Source organism: Triticum aestivum, chromosome 7D (assembly GCF_018294505.1).
Source record: "Triticum aestivum cultivar Chinese Spring chromosome 7D, IWGSC CS RefSeq v2.1, whole genome shotgun sequence".
NCBI classification, from domain to species: Eukaryota; Viridiplantae; Streptophyta; class Magnoliopsida; order Poales; family Poaceae; genus Triticum; species Triticum aestivum.
Genome location: NC_057814.1, coordinates 119,183,687 through 119,206,966, shown reverse-complemented (window position 1 = coordinate 119,206,966; position 23,280 = coordinate 119,183,687). Strand labels below are relative to the sequence as shown.

The following is a 23,280-nucleotide window of genomic DNA, read 5'->3' as shown; positions in this document are numbered from 1 at the left end:
TGATGCATAGAAATTGTACTTGATATGTTGTCCCGTGGTAGATTTGATCAACCGTAGTACCACCTCGTTGTCGCGGCTGTTCTCAGATTCAGTTTCGGATCTGACGCCGTGCGGTACTACCGCATCTCAGGTGCGGTACTACCGCTCGTGCGGTACTACCGCTCCTCAGGCGCGGTACTACCGCGCGAGCTGCGGTACTAAAATCGTACTGCCGCTCCAAGCCCCGGTACTACCGTGCCGCCGGGCGGTACTACCGCGACTAGGAGCGGCACTAAAATTTTAGTACCGTGCGAACTAGCAGTACTACCGTTGCTGTCAAATCTTCTCCGGGGCAATTACCAAGTGCGCATTCTACATGTTTCACCTGTTTTGCTGTGGTCTTTGCATTGATCCTTCTCGCTTCTCATGCGTGTTTGTGTTTTGTGTCTTAGGTGGTGGCTCCGGTGCCCCTGCTCGTCGTTCCAATCCCAGTCTTGACACTAGCTCCAAGCGTCTGCGCAACCAAGACGAAGCTCCAGAGGGCTCCAATGCCCCCAAGCGCAATGTCAAGACCACTGCTAGCAAGTACAAGGAACCCGCAAAGGGCATGGAGGGCATGGATGAGATACCCCTTGCTGAGTTTATCTCTCGAAGGCAGATCAACCCGTATGTGAATGCCCGTGCTAACTTCAGAGGGAATGACTTGTTTTGGACCAAGCAGCAGGCTCTCATTTATCTGGATGTGATCAAGGCCAAGCAAAACACCTATGTGGATGTGCACTGGATTGACATGCATCACATAAGGTAGGACAAGCACCGTACTTACTTTGGTGAGGCTCTAGACCTAGTGGAGCAGTTTGGCATTGAACATGTGATCTCTTTCCACCTGGACTATGACCCTGGGATTATTGCCCAGTTCTTTGCTTCAGTTCACTTCCACACTGGGGAGGAACGAAAGATGACCTGGATGACCAATGGACGTCAGTTGTCTGCTACCTGGAAGGACTTCATGGATTTGCTCCACGTACCTGATGAGGGGCTCACCATGCCCATTGGTGTTCGCCCTCATGCCAACGCCGAGTTAGCTAACAAGAACAAGCTTCAGCAGTATTATGTTGAGAAGTTGCTTCCCAGTGGCAAGAAGACGTGGGTGCTGAACCCCTTTCTTGATATCATGTATCGCATCTTTCGCAACTCCCTCTTTCCTCGCATTGGTGACAAGGACAAGGTGCATGCCTATCTGGTGGATATGATGCTTCTGTGTGAGGAGGCGCGTGTATCTCAGTCTCTACCACTTGATGTCTCACATATCATGTGGTGTGAGCTTCGGTTCGCGGTATTCAACCACAAGGTACCCATCTATGGACCGTACCTGTTTCTGTTGATCTCGAAGACTTGGGAGAAGCTGTTTCCTCGTGATGAGTTCCTTGCTCCGGACTGGACTTGTCATGAGCCCATCAGGCTTCGTGTCAAGCCCCAGTGGGCCAACACTACTACTCGTGCTGAGGCAGCGGCTGCTAAGATGGCTGTTGATGGGGAGGAGAGTAAGCCGGAGGATGCAGATGAGGACCGCGCTGCTGGGTATGCCTCTCCCTCCTCTAAGCCCTCGTGGGCCAAGAAGCTGAAGGACAAGATGAAGACTCTGTTCTGCATGCAGGCAAAGGAGCAGTACAGGACTCACGTTGCCTCCAAGAAGAGTCGCCCCCGCGACAAGAAGATCATGAGGGTGTTTGGAGAGGAAGTTTCTGGTGGTTCTGAGGAGCACATCACTCCAGAGGCTAAGTGGATGGCAAAACAAGGCTTCAAGTGGACTGATTCTGAGGAGGACAACGGGGAGACTGTCCCCACTTCCGAGTCTGACGAGGAGCGTGCGAGTGATTACTCCGCTTGAGCCACCACTTCTGTTGTAGGTGTCCTCTCTGCCTTTTTGGCGTCTCGATGCCAAAGGGGGAGAAAGTGTAGGGATTTGCGAGACTTGTGTCGTGTGTTTGCTTTGCTTGCGTTTGTTCCGTTGAACCTTGCTTGCTTTGGTTTGGTTTGCGCTCGTGAGACTTATCTATCATATGGTGCAAGACATATGCACTCTATTGCTTCCTATTGAGCTTACTTATGATATATTGTGCTATTTATGTTATGCTCATGTTTACTATCTTGCTTAGTTGTAGCCTTATTGTTGCAAGATATGCATTGTCTATAAAATATAGGGGGAGTGTTGATCCTAGTATACCTGTCGTGTAGTCCAAAACACTTATCTAGATAGCACACATCTAGGGGGAGTCCGTCTATATTTTAGAGATGTGGGGTTTGCTTATATTCTACATTATTTCCCTTTGTGCAAATCCCGTATTGTCATCAATCCACCAAAAAGGGGGAGCTTGTAAGGGCATATTTATCCCTAAAGTGTTTTGGTGATTGATGGCAATGCCTTTGCGGACTAATCGTGTGCCTTGAGTATTTCAGACGTTTCGTCACTAGGCACAAGACGGTTTGGTGCCCCTCGAAGACTATTGAAGACAACGTTTTTCTATGTTTCTTTTCGGTGGATTTAAGTCGTAGGGAAGCCGTACTATTAAGAGGGGCTCCGCTTTGGAAAGGTTCGGGTGGAATCATCACGTACATGTTTTCTCCCTCTGCACCGCCTTTCCCTTTGCGCTTTGGAGCATCCTCCGTTTTCCCTTCATCTATATGCAAAGAGAAGGATTCCTAGTGTTGCTGTTTTGGGGCATGCGGTAGTACTGCTCATCGGAGCGGTAGTACCGCAGGCCCCTACTGTAGTACCGCACGCCCTTGCGGTAGTACCGCACGCCCTTGCGGTAGTACCGTAGGTGCCCACGGTAGTACCGCTCCTAAGGAGCCGTTGTACCGTGGCCTCAGACCGGACTTAGCCGCTCGTGCGGCTGTAGGGGCGGATGTAATTTTTTACATCCGCGCCCTACACGATAGTACCGCCCCATGCGCGCAGTAGTACCGTGAGTCCTGGTCTGGCACAGCAACATGAGCGGAAGTAGGGGTGGATGTAATTTTTTACATCCGCTCCCTGCGCGGTACTACCGCATGCCATGTGCGGTAGTACCGTGTCGGATTTTTGCATTGTTTGATTTTTAATGGAAGTTGGCACGGATGTATTTTTATTCATCCGCGCCCTTCCCAGGCTAGTCCAATCCTGCCTTGCGGTAGTACCACAAGGGGGAGCGGTAGTACCGCGCCAGCGGCAGTACCGCCCTCAGCCTCTACGCTTCAGGCCTGGGCTAGCTCCTGCCGGAGCAGCGGTAGTACCGCGGGCTGCCGCGGTAGTACCGTGAGCCCTTGCGGTAGTACCACTTGTCTGGGGCGGTAGTACCGCAGGTCGCGGGCTGATCAAGTGGATAACGGTTGGATTTGTCTCTCCACTATATAAGGGGTGTCTTCTTCCTCTAGTTGACCACCTCTTTCAACCCCAAGCTCCATTGTTGCTCCAAACTTCATTTTCGCCCGATCTCTCTCCCTAGCCAATCAAACTTGTTGATTTTCTAGGGATTGGTTGAGGAGGCCCCGATCTACACTTCCACCAAGAGAAATTTGATTCCCCCTACTAATCCCTTGCGGATCTTGTTACTCTTGGGTGTTTGAGCACCCTAGACGGTTGAGGTCACCGCGGAGCCATAGTCCATTGTGGTGAAGCTTCGTGGTGTCGTTGGGAGCCTCCAATTAAGTTGTGGAGATTGCCCCAACCTTGTTTGTAAAGGTTCGGTCGCCGCCTCCAAGGGCACCAATAGTGGAATCACGGCATCTCGCATTGTATGAGGGTGTGAGGAGAATACGGTGGCCCTAGTGGCTTCTTGGGGAGCATTGTGCCCCCACACCGCTCCAACGGAGACGTACTTCCCTCCAAAATACACACATAGACCGACTACGGTCAAGATCCAAATGAAAATAAGATAACCCCAAGTGCTAGATCCCCGATCGTCCCAACTGGGCTCCACTACTGATCATCAGGGAAAGACACATAGTAACGACCACGTTCCTCATCGAACTCCCACTTGAGATCGATCCCATCATCTGCACTGGCATCGTCGGCACCTGCAACTGTTTGGTAGAATCTGTGAGTCACGAGGACTCAGCAATCTCACACCCGCGAGATCAAAACTATTTAAGCTTATAGGGAAGGATGGTGTAATGAGGTGGAGCTGCAGCAGGCAATAAGCATATATGGTGGCTAACTTGCGCAGATGAGAGCGAGAAGAGAAGCAACGGAACGGTCGTCATCTAGCAATGACCAAGAAGTGATCCTGAACTCCTACTTACGTCATTCATAACTCAAACCGTGTTCACTTCCCGGACTCCGCCGAGAAGAGACCATCACGGCTACACACACGGTTGATGTATTTTAATTGGGTCAAGTGACAAGTTCTCTACAACCGGACATTAACAAATTCCCATCTGCCTCATAACCGCGGGCACGGCTTTCGAAAGATAATACCCTGTAGGGGTGTCCCAACTTAGCCCATCATAAGCTCTCATGGTCAACGAAGGATAAACCTTCTCCCGGAAAGACCCGATCAGTCTCGGAATCCCGGTTTACAAGACATTTCGACAATGGTAAAACAAGACCAGCAAAGCCGCCCGAATGTGCCGACAAATCCCGATAGGAGCTGCACATATCTCGTTCTCAGGGCACACCGGATGAGCAGTCCGTACAACTAAAACCAATCCTCGAGTTTCCCCAAGGTGGCGCTGCAAAGGGCTCTAGTTTGGACCAGCACTCAGAGGAACACTGGCCCGGGGGTTTAATATAAAGATGACCCTCGGGCTGTAGAAAACCCGGGGGAAAAAGGCTTAGGTGGCAAATGGTAAAACCAAGGTTGGGCCTTGCTGGAGGAGTTTTATTCAAGGCGAACTGTCAAGGGGGTCCCATAAATCACCCGACCGCGTAAGGAACGCAAACTCAAGGAACATAATACCGGTATGACAGAAACTAGGGCGGCAAGAGTGGAACAAAACACCAGGCATAAGGCCGAGCCTTCCTCCCTTTACCAAATATATAGATGCATTAATTAAATAAGAGATATTGTGATATCCCAACATATCCATGTTCCGACATGGAACAAACTTCAACTTCACCTGCAACTAGCAACGCTATAAGAAGGCTGAGCAAAAGCGGTAACATAGCCAAACAACGGTTTGTTAGGAAAGGATGGTTAGAGGCTGACATGGCAATATGGGAGGCATGATATAGCAAGTGGTAGGTAGCGCAGCATGGCAAAAGAATGAACAACTAGCAAAGCAAAGATAGAAGTGATATCGAGGGGTGGTCATCTTGCCTGCAAGGTTCTCAGAGTTGTCGAAAGCTTGATCCTCGTAAGCGTACTCAACAGGTTCCTCGTTCACGAACTCGTCTCCCGGCTCTACCCAAGACAAGAACACAAGCAATGGAACCACAATCAACCACGAGAAATGCACAAGCAACATGATGCAAAACATGTATGATATGCGATGCATATGCGTGCTCCGGAAGGAAAATGATGAACAAGGCAGTAACTTGGCAAACCAAGCATGCCACTGGAAAGATGAGATAATTTCAGTCGAAATCGATATAAAGATCACCGGAAACGGATGCACGGTTTGCAAATGGCAAGCAAAACAAGAATGACACGAATCTGCGATTAACAGCATGATAGCACTTAGAATGCAACAAGTAATAATGCTACAGCACTCCAACATAGCAACAAAGCATATGGCAGTAATCTACAGGAGATGCTTGACAAAATATGAACACTGAGCTACGGCTAGATCACAACATAACAGGCTCAAACAAGCATGGAAAAAGTGCAAAAGATAACAGGTTCACAGACTTTGTGAAATTACTGGACATGGCAGAAAACAGCATCAGGTAGCAATGTTCAGAGCACGAAATCAACATGCTAAAGGAACTTAACATGGCAAAACAAGGCATGGTAGTATTCTACTAAATGCATATGACAAAAGTACCTTACTGACCATAAACCAAAAAGGACCAGAAGATATGATGGCAACCATGTAAACATAGCAAGTTCCGTTATCAGGTTTCAGACTTGGCAGAAAAAACAGAGCATGGCAGAAACAATAATATGAAGGCATCTTGGTGACCTAGATGCACTCACCACAAAGCAATACATGAGAAAACAAGCATACCTACAGCAAGATGGAAAGTTTATGAAGCTATCCATGGCAAGAACAAAAGCATAGCATGTATGGATCAACTACAACAAGCTTGGCAAAAATGAATATCATGTTAAGAATCTGCCAGAAATGTTTTATAGCAAAAGTAGAGTAAGATGGAGTCATGCTATGGCACTCCATAATTGCAAATAAGGGCAGGAATGTATCAATTACAATAATATCTACAAAACATCCTTACTGAACATCTCCAAAATATGCATGGATCTCTCTGTAGCATCAAGTTTACATGGCAACAAAATAACAGAAGACAAAGACTTGGGGAAAGTACTAAGTCCCTGAAATCAGAAACATTACGGGGTCTAGTTTGCATGCTTGTGGTAGTCATCACAGAGATCAAAAAAATACATGGCATACACTCTTGGAAATATGGCATGGCATAAAACAAAACACATGTAGAGCTCATGCCCATAAGATGCACAGATTAAATGATACAAAAATAACAAATCTCCAAGTTCTGATAAGTAACAGCAGATAACAGCAACTAGCACTCTTTAAACAGATATTTGGGCATCAAGATGGCCTCTAATGAATATGGTGCAATTGAACAAAATGTAGAGCATCACGAGGGAAATAATTTGACATATTACACGCACAAAACGGAGCTACATGCAGAGAGTTATGTCATGATGAACAGGTGCACATGCTGTAAAATATTGAAGACTTAGAAATTTCGGGGGGGGGGGAGAGAGAAAAGTCAACGCACGTCTATGGATCCAGAGCGGATCGAGGAGCTCGGGCTCGGGCGACGCTCGCCGGCGTGGAGGAGGGCGCGGCGGCCGGAGGAGACGGCGGGGCCGGCGCGGGAGGAGGAGGACGGCGAGGACGGGGAGGGCGATGGCGGCGACGGGCGGCGCCGGCGGGCACGGCGGCGCGGCGTCGAACGGTGTCGGGCAGCGCGGCGAGGTCGCCGGAGGCGACGCGGTGGCGCGGCGGCGGCGGCGAGGGCGCGAGGGCGGCGGCGCGCGGGCGCGGGCGGAGACGGGCGCAGGTGGCGATGCGGGCCAGGGGGCCCAGCCCGGGCTGCGGCGGGCCGGCGCGGGAGGATAGGGTTAGGGTTGGAGTGTGGATTATTTCGGGAGGGGATGCATATATATAGCTAGAGGGAGCTAGGAGAGTCCAAATGAGGTGCGGTTTTCGCCCACACGATCGTGATCGAACGACCTAGAGCATGGAAGAGAGTTTGGTGGGTTTTGGGCTATATAGAGAGGGAGTTTTAATGCAACACACAGAAGGCATCCGCGGTTACCCGGTTAACCGTTGGAGTACCAAACGATCTCCAAATGGAACGAAACTTGACCGGTGGTATACCAAGGCCACTTGACAAGTCTCGGTCCATTCCGAGAACGTTAGACACCCGCTCACGAAAGAAAACAAGAGGGGTGCGCCGGAGGAGATGGGAGCGCCGGATTGCAAAACGGACAACGGGGAAAATGCTCGGATACATGAGACTAACACGCATGCAAATGCAATGCACATGATGACATGATATGAAATGCATGACATGAACAAAATGCAAAACGAAAGACAAAACCCGACCACGGAGGGAATATCATAACACATAGCCGAAAATGGCTAGAGTTGGAGTTACATATATGGAAAGTTACATCCAGGGTGTTACACCCCCCCCCCCTCTAGTCAACTTTATCGATCCTTTCAAATGCCTTTTTGCATGAAGCTTCCATGTCCTTGTACCTGTCTTCGCAATTTTTTCCTACAAAATGGAAACAATGTCAAATTATGCAACCGCTCCGAGTTATACAAAAGTTTTGAGCTACTTGGGACATGAAAACGAATTCACATAGTCGGCTTCAACGACACCACCGGGAGGTGCATTGTGGACTTGCGTCAAGCAAGCAGCCCAACGGCTACAAATCAGTTTGACCACGTCCCGACGACCTTGAAGAGACCGAAAGGTGTGTGGCGTACGGTTGGTATACTTTGCCATCATGCGAGGAATTGATCCTCGATCCTTCGCGAATACCGCTTCGCGGTTTGGTCGGTGCCTGTCGTGGAATTGTCACGGCAGATGTCCTTAGCGTGAGGACTTAGTCGTGAGGCCAGCGCATCTATGTAGTAGCTTGAGAGGGGTTGGTTGGGATCGAGAGACGCAACACAAGACAAGGGATTTAGACAGCTTTGGGCCCCGGGAAACATCATCCGGTAACAACCCTACGTGCTGTTTGGGGCTAGGTCTCATTATGATCACGGGAGAGTCGCCGGTCCGGCTCTCGGTGTTTAGCCCTAGAGATTATTTCTTTTTGCTTGTCCCTCTTTGGGGTGCCCTGCCCCTCCTTATATAAGTTAGAGGGGCGGGTTACATGTGGAGTCCTAGTAGGACTACGACTAATCTATCTTCTCTTACAAGTTAATTACAAGTCCGGGTCTTGCTTCCTCGTAAAGGAAATATTCGTCATCCCTTTCTTCTTAAGCCGGCCCATCATAAACGTGAGCCGGCCTTCTGGGCCTTGGGCCTAGTCTTCTATCTGACCCGCCGTCGGGGTCATCCGTGAGTCGTCAGGCTCGTGAGTTGTCTGACAGTGAGCCGCCAGACCCGTGAGTCTCCAGTCCTCCGGCGGGTCACGGTGAAGCGCCAAGTCCGGCCGGGTCATACTTCCGGCCGGGTCATACCGCGGGGTATATCCCCGACATTAGCCCCCAGTTTAATTTGGATTTATCCATGTTAAACTAATCTGCAATATAAACACAAGAACAAATTTGACAGGTTGTGTTCCGGGTTAACTATTCTTTGTAAGCCGGCACTTTGATCATCCTTAAGTCCTTGTCATCTTCCTTCTTGATATATATCCATAATCTCATAGCAAATCTCTTTAGCAGATATGTTCAAATTTTGCCAATGCAAAAAAATCCAGATACTTCCTTTGAAAAATCCGGGTCAACAGGCCAGCTTCAGAGTCAATTTGCTGACATTGGTCTCTTGTTGAGAAATATTGTAAGAGATAATCCACTTGAGTCGTCTTTCAATGCTCTGACTTGACAAAAATATTGGTCTTCAAATATTCAACTTATATTCAGCCGGCTTAAAGATATAAAACTTGCCGGTTTATGAGTACCAAAATTGCCGGGTTATAAATAGATGATGCCAAGTCATAATTGTCGCCGACGCCGGTTTATGATTTTTTCAGACACCAGATCAATCTGATTTACTCAAAACTGAGAATTTGAAGATATTTTTCCCTTATATCCATATTACCTGTAGCCCCCAAGAGCCGGTTTAATCAGCATGAATAATCCGGAACTTATCACCATGGCTTTAAATAAAATCCAGTTGTGTAGCCCCCATGAGTCGGCTATAGTCATAGTAGTGTAGCCGGGTCATCCTAGAATTGTCTTGAATTTTTGACAGGACCAATTGGCAGCCCCCAAGGGCCGGCTCATTTAGAATGTGATGAGTCGGGTCTTCAATAAGTTGAGCAAAAAATGACTTTGCATTAGCCCCCAAGTGCCATGGTACATGCTGGCAGTGACATGGGACTTGCATATTTGATGTAATATCAAATTGAATAATGTAGCCCCCAAGTGCCGGGTCGTAAGCCTACAGCGACTCGGGACTATTCCTTCCATTGTAGAATAAATCATATCCATTGATAAAATAATAGCCATTGCGCCAAAGCGATTTTGAATACCTCATCTGTTGATAAGTAAATCCGGAGTTTAAATACCCAGCGGCTCTTGGCCGATGGCGATTTAATACGCCTCCATTGTAAGCCGGAATTTGTACAACCCGGCGGCTTATAGCCTTTGAGAAAATCAAGAATTGACAACCCTTTTGAGACACCAATTTCCATCTTTGATGATGGGCTTGAACTTAATCATTTATGTAAGTCATAGCTCTGTAAATCCTGCAGAGTTTAAACAACATATGCCCTGGCGACTTAACGTCAAAAACCAGGGCGGGTAACCATCCAAATGTAATCTTATCCTGCACATAATTAGATCACAAGATCCCTTGGCGGTTTACTGTGATATTGAATTTTCACTGCCGGTTTATATGACCTGTGCAGTAAGGGTGATAACCCAATCCTTAGAAGCCAATGCTTCCACATAGATGATGATTGTCATAAGATGGCGACTTATCATCCAAAGTCATACCGGGTTAAATAGCAACCACTCATATACACTTTAGATATGATCAAAAGAGCTTCAAATAAAATCCAAAAATTGTTTGCAAAAAGAGATTTCAAAAAATTTGAGGCTTCTGATTCGAATACGATCAGAAAACCGTCCCAAAGGGGTTAAGCTAAGATTCGAATACGATCATATAGCCCCCAGTGGCTTTGGCGTTGCCGATCAAGAGGGTACCGACAGCTATGTTCTCTTTGGTTCGAATACGACCTATGTTTGAACAGGAAGCCCCCAAATGACCTTGAGAGTTGTTTAACGACGCTGATTCGAATACGATCCACGTCGGTTCCCAAAGGGGGTTGAGCTATGGTTCAAATATGACCAAGAAACTCCCCAATGAGCTCAGCAGTGTGCCGATCAAAAGGGTATCGACAGCTATGTTCTCTTTGGTTCGAATACGACCTATGTTTGAACAGGAAGCCCCCTAGTGATCATGAGAATATTTAACGACTCTGATTCGAATACGATCAGGGTCACACCAAAAAGGGTTAAGCTAAATTCGAATACGATCAGCTCCCAATGGTCATTAAAGCAGGGTACCTATGTTTGGGTTGTGCTTTGCAACAGACTCTTTTTGGTCCCTTTAATTTTTCCTGAGAACTCGAACTTTTGCGAGAGACAACCTCTTTTTGAACCGGAAATTTGTAAACCGGATATTGAGAGCTTCAAAGCTTTACAAGATATAAATTTACCTTGAGCCGGATGTTAAACCGGATATGGAGATCTTCAAAACTTTGAGAGAGACAGATTTCTCTTGAACCGGATTTTAAACCGGATATTGGCAAGACTTGCTGAGTCATACCATTGTAGCCCCCGAGTCTTAAGACGACTCGAGGAGTTGTCTTGAGATTCTCCATATTTGACCATAGCAGAAGGTATATACATTGGTGTTGATAGCGCGATGTGAATCCACAGAATGTTGAGGTGACTGCGGCGGGTTATAAATGATCCCCTATGAGCCGTGTCAGCAACTCGGCCAATGGTTCCTTCCAACTGGATGTTTTTGAAGTTAACCAAACTGTAGTGGCGGCGACTTATGCGCCTGCCCATTGAGCCGTCCAGTGCAGACGGCGGCTGATAACACATGATAATTTGCCTCCAATTTGTCGGAAGAAAATCGGGCTTCCCAAGCAGTGACTCGCTCATATTCAATAAACAACTCATGCATACAGGTGCGGCCCAGTGTGGTTATATAGACCAACCCGCGAGAGACGGATGGTAAAGACGACCATTGCATCAGAGGCGGCACAGACAGATGATCCGGCCGTGGTGTTGTAAGCCGGTGCGGATGAACGAGTTAAGCACATCGTTTTGATGTAGTGAACAATTGTCCTGCATCAACACTATTGCAGACCAAGACAAAGATAAACTGCTCTTTGATAAAAAAAATATGTACCAATAAAATATATTTTAGATAGATATCACCTGATGTGACAGGCCGGAAATAATCCGCCATGAAATTAACAATTGCTAGGTGAAGTTGACGTCGCTCACGGGTGAACCGGCCGCGGCGTGGTAAACCGGTGCAGACGGGTGAGTCTACCGTGGCGTTGTAAGCCGGTGCAAACGGGCAAATTGTCCTCCTCGTTGTAAACCGGCGCGGTCGCAAGAAACGGCCACGATGTTTTAAGCCGGTGTGGTCCGCATCCGCGGTATAAGGCCACTTTTGTAGTAAATGGTTACCCTGCATATAAAAAACACCGTAGAGCAGAGTAGTTGTGCTCGAATAAATTAATACGTGCTTTAAAAAATAAGCAGGATAAATAGCACCTGGTATTTTTATCGGATGAATACGGATGCGGCCTTTAGCGCGTAATTGGTCTCCACGTGTGGGTACCTCATGCATTTTACGCAGATTGATCTCTCTGTAGCAACAGTAGTAGCTCTAGTAACCAAGGGGTACAACATCCTTGAATTCACGTGGATTGAATAGTACTCCCAGTAGTTGACATGACTTGTCTTGATCAATATGGAAGCAGCAATGGCCACAACAAAGCCAGTGAAAAGAATAAGGGAACCGGCAACTCTCCTTCGCTTGATTCTTCTCACGCGTGCACCAATATTAGAAGTAGTATGACGACAACTCAGTAGGGATGAGCGAGTCATGATAGCGCGTGCGCGGAGCAGAGCAGGCGGCTCACTTGGCGACTCACGCCCCTGCTGGAGGCGAAGACCAGGTTGAGCGCGGAGGAGCGACGGGCCAAGGCAGCAAGGCAGAGGCAACACAAAGGCGCAACGGAAGAGGTGTGAACGCAGCAGCTCGTAGACAGCATGAGATAGCATGGCGGTTTCAGCGACAAGGGCCACAACAGCTCGGGGCCCGACGGCGGCTTGCAGGCGGCTGCGGCGGCTCGACGGGGTCCATCTCATAACGGCTTGGAGGAAACCAAGCAGAGGGGCGGCTCTCAGGCAGCGCACGGCCGGGGCGGCTCACCACGTCAAGATGAAGCCCCAGCCACGGCGGGTCAAAGGCCGGCGACTCAGCGGAGGCGAGTCCGTGGCGAGGTGAGGGCGGCTCATGGTGCGGGATCTTGCGCAGGGGGAAGCCGGTTCACTGGCGCCGTGGTGCCGATGTGAACAGCCTGGGATTTGACTTTGGCAGTAGCGATTCATGATAACCGGGCCGGTAAAAACCGGCTTGCCCCGTAGCGGTGACAGTTCTCGTAAAAGCCCTTAGCGGATCACAGTCCTGGTCAAAGAGGCACATAAACCGGCAGCCAGGATCGAGGCGCGGACGCAGAGGCGCGTGGCCGCGGGGCCGGCTTGAAGCTTCGACGGAGACGGCCACGAGGCCGGACGGCTTGATACGGTAGGCCACGGCGGCGGAGGCGGAAAACTGCAGGATGAAGTCGCGGTGGCGGTAGAAGATACTGCGGGCGGTTGGCTCGCGCCTGCGGAGGCGACGAGACGGGTGCGGTTCAGCCGTAACCCGGAGGGCGGCTCCCGGCGGAGGTTGTGCGAGGCCCAGACGGCTGAAGGATGCCAACGCGAGGCGGCTTGGCGCTACCGCGAGGGTGGAGGCGAACTTGTGGGCGTCAGTTTTCGCAGAGACGCGCCGGCTCAATCTGCAGGCGACGTCGCGTAAGGGCGGAGGTGACCTCAGCAGCAGCTCAGAGTAATCCGGGTCGTGGCCGATTCTGCAGCGTTTTGAGGTAACGCACGCACGATGAAAAAAACCAAGATGCGCCCCGGTGTCGTCTCAGAAGCGATGCAGGCGGCTCGTCTAAGCCCAACGGCGACCCGGGGGAGGTGAAGCGCGACGACGACTCAGCCGGGAGGCGAGGGGTGATGCAGGCGGCTTAGAGGTAGCATTGCAGACCGGGGCGGCTCTTCATGCATCGGCCATGGCGGGTCAGCGAAGCGCGGGTGCCCGTGGTGGATATGAACCGGGCCGGTTGACCCTCAGTCCACGCCCATGCCCTCTACATCGCGGCTCTCTTCTTTTTTTAACTCTTTTCCCTGAAATCCATGCAGGTACAGTAATTGCATAGGGGCTCTTCCCGTGGACGAGACGTGGGTATCCATTAGCCCCGTAGACATTTGATTTTTCCACGTCTGTCTGCGATCCGTACTGTAGATATTGGTGCTAGGCTGATCTAGAAACCTTGCGAGGCCGCAAGCGGCCGCCGTGCGTGACTCGGGTTCGGACGGTTGTATTGGAAGTAGTGATAGCAACTCGCATATTACCATAAAGCGGCGATTTATCTCAGCAAGACCAGATCTTTTGCCGGTCTCGGCGGATCGGTGGTGCGGCAGTGCACAGCTGGAAATATCTCCTGTTGGCTTCGACGGATCATCAGACGAGAGCGGCAGTAACCCTAATTTTTCCTGAACCTTAAATTTCATAGATCCCAAATCTGGACTGGTGACTTTTGAAGTTGACGCAAGTCCTCTTAAACCGGTTCATCCGGAAAATTGCAGACTTCTCGATCCCTAAAAGAGATCCCTTCAAGAACTCAACACCACCGTGCGCAGGCCCCACGGTGGGCGCCAACTGTCGTGGAATTGTCACGGCAGATGTCCTTAGCGTGAGGACTTAGTCGTGAGGCCAGCGCATCTATGTAGTAGCTTGAGAGGGGTTGGTTGGGATCGAGAGACGCAACACAAGACAAGGGATTTAGACAGCTTCGGGCCCCGGGAAACATCATCCGGTAACAACCCTACGTGCTGTTTGGGGCTAGGTCTCATTATGATCACGGGAGAGTCGCCGGTCCGGCTCTCGGTGTTTAGCCCTAGAGATTATTTCTTTTTGCTTGTCCCTCTTTGGGGTGCCCTGCCCCTCCTTATATAAGTTAGAGGGGCGGGTTACATGTGGAGTCCTAGTAGGACTAGGACTAATCTATCTTCTCTTACAAGTTAATTACAAGTCCGGGTCTTGCTTCCTCGTAAAGGAAATATTCGTCATCCCTTTCTTCTTAAGCCGGCCCATCATAAACGTCAGGCGGCCTTCTGGGCCTTGGGCCTAGTCTTCTATCTGACCCGCCGTCGGGGTCATCCGTGAGTCGTCAGGCTCGTGAGTCGTCTGACAGTGAGCCGCCAGACCCGTGAGTCTCCAGTCCTCCGGCGGGTCACGGTGAAGCGCCAAGTCCGGCCGGGTCATACTTCCGGCCGGGTCATACCGCGGGGTATATCCCCGACAGTGCCGGTGCATGCATCAAGAGACACCGACTCCCAAGCCTTGATCAAGAGTTTATCTTCCAATGGAGTGTAGTTCTTTGATCTTGCGCGTTTTGGTTGCGCTTCGTCGTACACCCCCTCATCAACCTCCTCCACATCATCTTCTTCCCCGTGACCATGCACGCCACCATCCATCTTGTTGTAACTGTACTCACCGATCGGGGCTTGATCGATGTCGACAGTGTTGTCGGCCAACATTTGCACGAAGTCGGCAGTCGCATCATGCATACCGGCACTAAAATTGTGCTCGACAAGTCACGTACAAGCGGAATGAACTAAAATGAAAGAAGTGCGAGAAATTGAAGAATCATACCTTGCGCCCATTCCGTCGAACACCTCAGGGGCGGCAGCAGCGCCATCGACGGGCATCCTCGGAGCAGTTCTTGCCAGAGCAATCGGGGGAGGTGTTGGCGGGATAGCTCTTCCCGCGAGCTTCTTGCGTTTCACACCGGAAGCCTTCCCCTTCTACGCCGGAGGGTACCCGATCGAATTCGCATCAGAGGTAGCGGGGCCGGCGGGCGCGCGTGCCTTCCCGGTGGACGACGTTGCCCTGCCGCTTGCGGGTGGCGCAATGGAGCCTTGAACGGCGACGGGCGCGGCATGGCCGATGACGAGATCTACCGAAGGGGGTGGCGCGTGGATGGCATCCACGGTGGCGGCCGACAGCTGAGGAGGAGGGACGCCGGGGAAGGTGCTCTGGGGCGAGCGGAGGGAGGTGGTTGGCGGCGGAGGGAGAGGGAAGCGGGAAGAGCCGCGCGGAAATGTCCCTCCCGCCAAATTTCGCAGCCGTTAGGGGTCAAGCTCGGGTTGGCCTCCCGTCCCGTAAATTTAAAGGTTGATGGCGAAGTTTTTTCGTGCCCCGCAATTTTTTTTACAGGGCGCGGGCTGATACAGTGTATGATAGGGGCGTTTTTTCGTCCGAAGCCGTAAATGGAGGGTCATTTCACAAGTAGACGCGTTTTAAGGAGTCCGTTAGAGATGCTTTGGTAAACACAAACAGATTTCTGAGTCTTGACGCACATTGGCGGCCACAATCTGCGTGCCCCGGCCCTCCGTGCCACACATCCCCTCCCTCGTATATTCTGCCCAAGAAATATCAAACTGCCTTGTGTGTCCTCTACAGTTGGCACGAGAGCGAGACACGAGCGAGGCGTCCGGACAAGTACGTAGGGTGATGGCGATCGAGGTACCCGGGAGGCGTCAGGCTGCCTGCTGCCGGTTGAGCATCATTCATAGGCAGTGGAATAATGGCCTCACCTGCGCGAGGCAAGGCGGGCCTCTTGACCCTCTGCGCCATTGCCAAGCCGCGCCCCGACAGCGGCAACCACGCCGTGGCGCCGTCAGCGAGCGAGCGAGAGCCCCTCACGTGCACGTCCCCAGAGCGCGCGCAGGGTTCGCCTTGTTTCTTTCTCCAAAGACGATGACAGGGATTCGTCCCCGCTCACATGCCCTCGTCGCTTGCACGAGAGCATGGCACTGGCGCGCATCTCTGCGCAACGATGCTGGAGTCAAATCAGCAGACTTGACAAGCCATGGGAGGCAGAGAAGATGAAGTGGTCGCAGCAGGCCGAAGCGTGCAAGCAAGATATAACGAAATAAAAAGGCACCAGTGCCCGACTACAGTAGTGGAGTACCAGTACTCCTATTGCACTAGACCTTGAGCTCACATGGAGTACAAATGAGCTCACGTTCAAACGGAAAGATTGCACGGAAACAAACGGCCCTAACATCGACGGGATACAATATCAAACCAGGTACTAGCACTAGGTTTTCGTCGATCACTTCATATCCTCTGACGGCGCGCTGAAGGACTGGACTGGAGAAGCAGCGTTCTTGCAGCAGCGGGATCCGCCGGTTGGTTGATTATTCATCTGCTGGTGCAGAAAAAATCGATCAGAAGAACGCGCCGCATGTAGTAAAAGTGAGCAGTAGGTAGATAGAGATGCATCGGCCGATCTTTCACCCGTACGTACCGTTGTGGTGGTGGTGGTAGCGCGAGGCGGCGGCGAGGTCGGGGTGCGTGGCCGTCGTCGTGGGGATGGACATGGAGAGCAGCGTCTCGTCCCGGTGGCCCATATTCCAGGGCCGACCCTCGACGGCGTTCCCGTCGCGCGGCCACTCGTCGAAGAAGCGCCGCAGCGGCTTCTCCTCGGTTGTCGAGGACGCCGCGGTGGTGGCGTCGGGCTTGTCCAGGCTCAGGTCGGCGCCGAGAGCCAGGAAGTGCTGCCGCCGCCTCGCCTCCGCCTCCGCCTCCTCCTGCACCTGCTGCCTGTTCTGGAAGAAGGAGCCCCCGTACTGCTGCGCCGGCGCGTACCTGTGGTAGGACGGCGGGGGCGACGGGGTGTCGAGGTGGAGCTGGAGAGGGTTTATCTGGCTCTGACTCTGACCAGCAGCTGCGCGGAGGTGGTCGTGGCCGTGGCCGTGGCCGTAGGTGGGCGTGTCGGCCGGCGTGGGGGGCGACATGGAGAGGGCGGTCTGGCGGTAGGAGGCGGCCGGGGAGGAGACGGAGGAGGAGGACATCGGTTCCACAGGCTTTCTTGAACGGTTCTTGCCGCGGTGCATGTGCCTGTCGCAGTACTTGGACTCCCCGTACGCCTCCCTGGAGCAGCGCCACTTCTTGCCGTCCGTCCGCCGGCACCGCCCCGGCTCCGGGTCCTCCGGCTTCCGCGCGTACTGCGCCCCCGCCCCGTAGAGCCCCCACCCCACTGCATACAAGCAAAAAATACCACCCATGCATGCATCACAGTCAGTTACTAGATCAAACGAACGGCGGACGACCAGTCAAACGAACGATACAAGATCCTACATCGGATGGATATATACGTACGGGATGGCTGCGGAGGAGGGTAGCAGGCGAGGGAGGGGACGGTGTCGATGGCGGCGAAGGCGGCAGCGTCGCGGTGGCGGAGCGGGAGGACCAGCTCGTGGGGCACCTGCGAGCCGGCGGCCATGTACTTGTAGATGAGCGCCTGGTGCTCCAGCTCCCGCCACTGCGACGCCGTGAACAGGCACCTCCCGCCGCCGCCGCCGCCGTGCCCTCCCAGCATCATCTCTCTCCCCGGCCTACAACCCCAACAGCCACCAACCAGAGCACAAAGCGAGTGCTACTTACCACAGCAAGAGCTCACTCACACTCACTCGGCAAGGCAAGTCGTGCCTCGTGCTAGGCTTTAAGCTCGAGGTAGATAGAGGCAGAGCCATGATGGGAGTGAGTGAGTGAGGGGGTGTTCAATGCTCGCCGCGACTACTGCAGCTTTGTGCGTGTGTCAGGAGGACTGGGCTGGGCGGTGACACATATGAGGGCGTGTCAGGTGGGTGTGGGTGCGGGGGTGGGGTTGGGCTCTGCTGGGAATTAAGGTGAGGTGGTGGCGCAGAGGATGGGTCACTTCGGCCAGTGTTGAGGTCAGGGCGCAGAGCCTGCATGCCGCGGCCTGCGGTCGCAGTCGCAGTGGGAGCAGCAGCGCAGGCCGCTGGCACCTGACGCTGCCGCTGCCACTGCCGCGCGCGTGGGTGAGGAAAGAAACCACTCGAGCGGGCGGGGCTCCTGCTCTGCCGCTGCTGGTGCTGGCGCCGTGCGAGCGGGCAGGCGCAGCGCACCCAGGCTGCGCGCAAGGGTGGCAGGTTTTCAACTTTGGAGGAGCGGCTGGGGCTGGCAAAGCGGTGGGAAATGGGACTGGTCAGCGCGGGCCGGGACGGTCAGTCGGGTGGCATGGCAGATGCTCTTTGCTCTTCCTGTTACATTTTGCCGCGGTAGCCATGGGAGGACACGAACCCTTTCATTATTAGAAGGTTTATTACTATGTGACTCGGATGGCGGGGAGGAGAATCCTGGTGTCTCGGCTCTCGCTAGTGTCGGATTCTGGGTTCCGGCAAACCCTTGAGGTTCGAACACTGGAGTGCGCACGAAGATCTCTCTCCCTCTAGCTCACTCTCGCAACGATGTCAAGGCCTATCTCGATGAACCCAAAGAACAAGAGACACGCTATACTGGTTCGGGCCACCGTTCTGGTGTAATACCCTACTCCAGTGTGGTGTGGTGGATTGCCTTGTAGGCCGAGGATGAACAAGTACAAGCTATGAACAGCCTCATGAGGAGAGGTGTTCTTGAGCTCGGTGAGCTGGTGTGCGTGAGGATGGTCCGAATGATCCGTCCCCTCTAGGGTGGTGGCTAGTCCTATTTATAGAGACCCCGATCCTCTTCCCAAATATTAGGCGGGAATGGATCCCACAACGGCCAATTTTGAAGGGACACAACTAGTACAAGTTATCCTGACAAAATGTGGTTTTCGCATGCCAAAGACTCTGGTGGTGACGTCGTCGTGGGCTCCGCGATGACCTCCGCCCTACCGTCCTGCTGGTCTTGGTCTCGTTGCACCGTTATGAAAACTTTTGCCTGATGCCTCGGGACTCCTCGCCCGCGCTTGCCCCTTTAGCACCAAAGAGGCAACTGGTACTCTGCGCCCGCTGGCGCCCGCTTGGCCTTGATAGTCATGGCCTCGCTGAAAGAAATATGCCCTAGAGGCAATAATAAAGTTGTTATTTATATTTCTTTATATCATGATAAATGTTTACTATTCATGCTAGAATTGTATTAACCGGAAACTTAGTACATGTGTGAATACATAGACAAACAGAGTGTCACTAGTATGCCTCTACTGGACTAGCTCGTTGAATCAAAGATGGTTAAGTTTCCTAGCCATAGACATGAGTTGTCATTTGATTAACGGGATCACATCATTAGAGAATGATGTGATTGACTTGACCCATCCGTTAGCTTAGCACGATGATCGTTTAGTTTGTTGCTATTGATTTCTTCATGACTTATACAAGTTCCTATGACTGTGAGATTATGCAACTCCCGAATACCGGAGGAACACTTTGTGTGCTATCAAATGTCACAACGTAACTGAGTGATTATAAAGATGCTCTACAGGTGTCTCCGATGGTGTTTGTTGAGTTGGCATAGATCGAGATTAGGATTTGTCACTCCGATTGTCGGAGAGGTATTTCTGGGCCCTCTCGGTAATGCACATCACTATAAGCCTTGCAAGCAATGTGAATAATGAGTTAGTTGCGGGATGATGTAATTACGGAACGAGTAAAGAGACTTGCCGGTAACGAGATTGAACTAGGTATTGAGATATCGAGGATCGAATCTCGGGCAAGTAACATACAAATGACAAAGGGAACAACGTATGTTGTTATGCGGTTTGACCGATAAAGATCTTCGTAGAATATGTAGGAACCAATATGAGCATCCAGGTTCCACTATAGGTTATTGACCAGAGACGAGTCTCGGTCATGTCTACATAGTTCTCGAACCCGTAGGGTCCGCACGCTTAACGTTCAGTGACGATCGGTATTATGAGTTTATGTGTTTTGATGTACCGAATGTAGTTCGGAGTCCCGGATATGATCACGGACATGACGAGGAGTCTCGAAATGGTCGAGACATAAAGATTGGTATATTGGACGGCTATGTTCGGACACCGGAAGGGTTCCGGGAGGTTTCGGATAAAACCGGAGTGCCAGAGGGTTATCGGAACCCCCGGGGGAACTAATGGGCCTCGATGGGCCTTAGTGGAGAGAGAGAGAGGGGCGGCCAGGGCAGGCCGTGTGCCCCCTCCACCTTGAGTCCGAATAGGACAAGGAAGGGGGGCGGCGCCCCCCTTTTCCTTTCCCCCTATCCCTCTCCTTCCTTCCCCCTCTCTCCCTTTTGGTGGAAACCTACTAGGACTCGACTTGGAGTCCTAGTAGGATTCCCCTCTTGGGGGCGTGCCAAGGAGGGCCGGCCGGCCTCCCCCTTCCTCCTTTATATACGTGGGGAGGGGGGCACCCTAGAACACACAAGTTGATTGTTTAGCCGTGTGCGGTGCCCCCCTCCACAGATTTCCACCTCGGTCATATCGTTGTAGTGCTTAGGCGAAGCCCTGCGTTGGTAACTTCATCATCACCGTCATCACGCCATCATGCTGACGAAGCTCTCCCTAGACACCGAACTGAACGTGTGCAGATCGCGGAGGTGCCGTACTTTCGGTACTAGGATCGGTCGGATCATGAAGACGTACGACTACATCAACCGCAGTAATTTCAAAAAAATTCCTACGCACACGCATGATCCATCTAGGTGATGCATAGCAAGGAGAGGGGAGAGTGTTGTCCACGTACGTCTTCACGATCCGACCGATCCTAGTACCGAAAGTACGGTACCTCCATGATCTGCACACGTTCAGCTCGGTGACGTCCCACGAACTCTAGATCCAGCTAAGTGTCGAGGGAGAGCTTCATCAGCACGACGGCGTGATGACGGTGATGATGAAGTTTACCGACGCAGGGCTTCGCCTAAGCACTACAACGATATGACTGAGGTGGAAATCTGTGGAGGGGGGCACCGCACACGGCTAAGACAACTGTCAACTTGTGTCTTCTAGGGTGCCCCCTGCCCCGGTATATAAAGGAGCAAGGGGGAGGCCGGCCGGCCCTATAGGCGCGCCAAGGAGGGGAGGAGTCCTCCTCCTAGTAGGAGTAGGATTCCTCCTTTCCTAGTCCTACTAGGAGGGGGAAGGAAGGAGAGGGGGAGGGGGAGGGAAAGAGGGGCCGCGCCCCCCTCCCCTAGTCCAATTTGGACTCCCTGGGGGGGCGCCACCTCCTGGCTGCTGCCCTCTCTCTCCCCTAAAGCCCACTAAGGGCCCAATAACTTCCCGGGGGGGGGGGGTTCTGGTAACCCTCCGACACTCCGGTTTTATCCGAAACCTCCCAGAACACTCCGGTGTCCGAATATAGTCATCCAATATATGAATCTTTATGTCTCGACCATTTCGAGACTCCTCGTCATGTCCGTGATCACATCCGGGACTCCGAACAACCTTCGGTACATCAAAACACATAAACTCATAATACCGATCGTCACCGAACGTTAAGCATGCGGACCCTACGGGTTCAAGAACTATGTAGACATGACCAAGACTCATCTCTGGTCAATAACCAATTGCAGAACCTGGATGCTCATATTGGTTCCTACATATTCTACGAAGATCTTTATCGGTCAAACCGCATAACAACATACGTTGTTCCCTTTGTCATCGGTATGTTACTTGCCCGAGATTCGATCGTCAGTATCTCAATACCTAGTTCAATCTCGTTACCGGCAAGTCTCTTTACTCGTTCCGTAATGCATCATCCCGCAACTAACTCATTAGTCACATTGCTTGCAAGGCTTATAGTGATGTGCATTATCGAGAGGGCCCAGATATACCTCTCCGACAATCGGAGTGACAAATCCTAATCTCGATCTATGCCAACCCAACAAACACCATCGGAGACACCTGAAGAGCATCTTTATAATCACCTAGTTACGTTGTGACGTTTGATAGCACACAAAGTGTTCCTCCGGTATTCGGGAGTTGCATAATATCATAGTCGTAGGAACATGTATAAGTCATGAAGAAAGCAATAGCAACAAACTAAACGCTCATCGTGCTAAGCTAACGGATGGGTCAAGTCAATCACATCATTCTCTAATGATTTGATCCCGTTAATCAAATGGCAACTCATGTCTATGGCTAGGAAACTTAACCATCTTTGATTCAACGAGCTAGTCAAGTAGAGGCATACTAGTGACACTCTGTTTGTCTATGTATTCACACATGTACTAAGTTTCCGGTTAATACAATTCTAGCATGAATAATAAACATTTATCATGATATAAGGAAATAACAATAACTTTATTATTGCCTCTAGGGCATATTTCCTTCAAAAACTACTCCATCTCACGTGATGATCGGACATGGTTTAGTTGATATGGATCACGTGATCACTTAGATGATTAGAGGGATGTCTATCTAAGTGGGAGTTCTTAAGTAATATGATTAACTGAACTTTAATTTTTCATGAACTTAGTCCTGATAGTATTTGCATAACTATGTTGTAGATCAATAGCTCGCGATGTAGCTCCCCATTTATTTTTGATATGTTCCTAGAGAAAAACTATGTTGAAAGATGATAGTAGCAATGATGCGGACTAGGTCCGTGATCTGAGGATTATCCTCATTGCTGTACAAAAGAATTATGTCCTTGATGCACCGCTAGGTGAGGGACTTACTGCAGGAGCAGATACAGACGTTATGAACGTTTGGCAAGCTCGGTATGATAACTACTTGGTAGTTTAGTGCACCATGCTTTACGGCTTAGAACCATGACTTCGAAAACATTTTGAACGCCACGAAGCATATAAGATGTTCCAAGAGCTGAAATTGGTATTTCAGACTCATGCCCGAGTCGAGA

General features: G+C 51.2%; 1 protein-coding gene across 2 annotated transcripts; it reads right to left on the bottom strand.

Annotated features, from left to right (window-relative positions):
• Positions 1-16,551: 16,551 nt before the first annotated feature.
• On the bottom strand, positions 16,552-18,271 carry LOC123169214 (growth-regulating factor 2). 2 transcript variants are annotated; one of them, XM_044587055.1, is made up of 3 exons: positions 17,825-18,271; positions 16,971-17,702; positions 16,552-16,871 (listed from the first exon to the last, which is right to left on the bottom strand). In XM_044587055.1, exons 1-3 carry the CDS (start codon positions 18,045-18,047, stop codon positions 16,861-16,863), a joined length of 966 nt encoding a protein of 321 aa, XP_044442990.1. In that variant the 5' UTR covers positions 18,048-18,271; the 3' UTR covers positions 16,552-16,860. The 2 variants fall into 2 exon arrangements, with proteins under 2 accessions (XP_044442990.1, XP_044442991.1); XM_044587056.1 differs by having other exon boundaries at positions 16,552-16,868; positions 17,825-18,266.
• Positions 18,272-23,280: the final 5,009 nt, after the last annotated feature.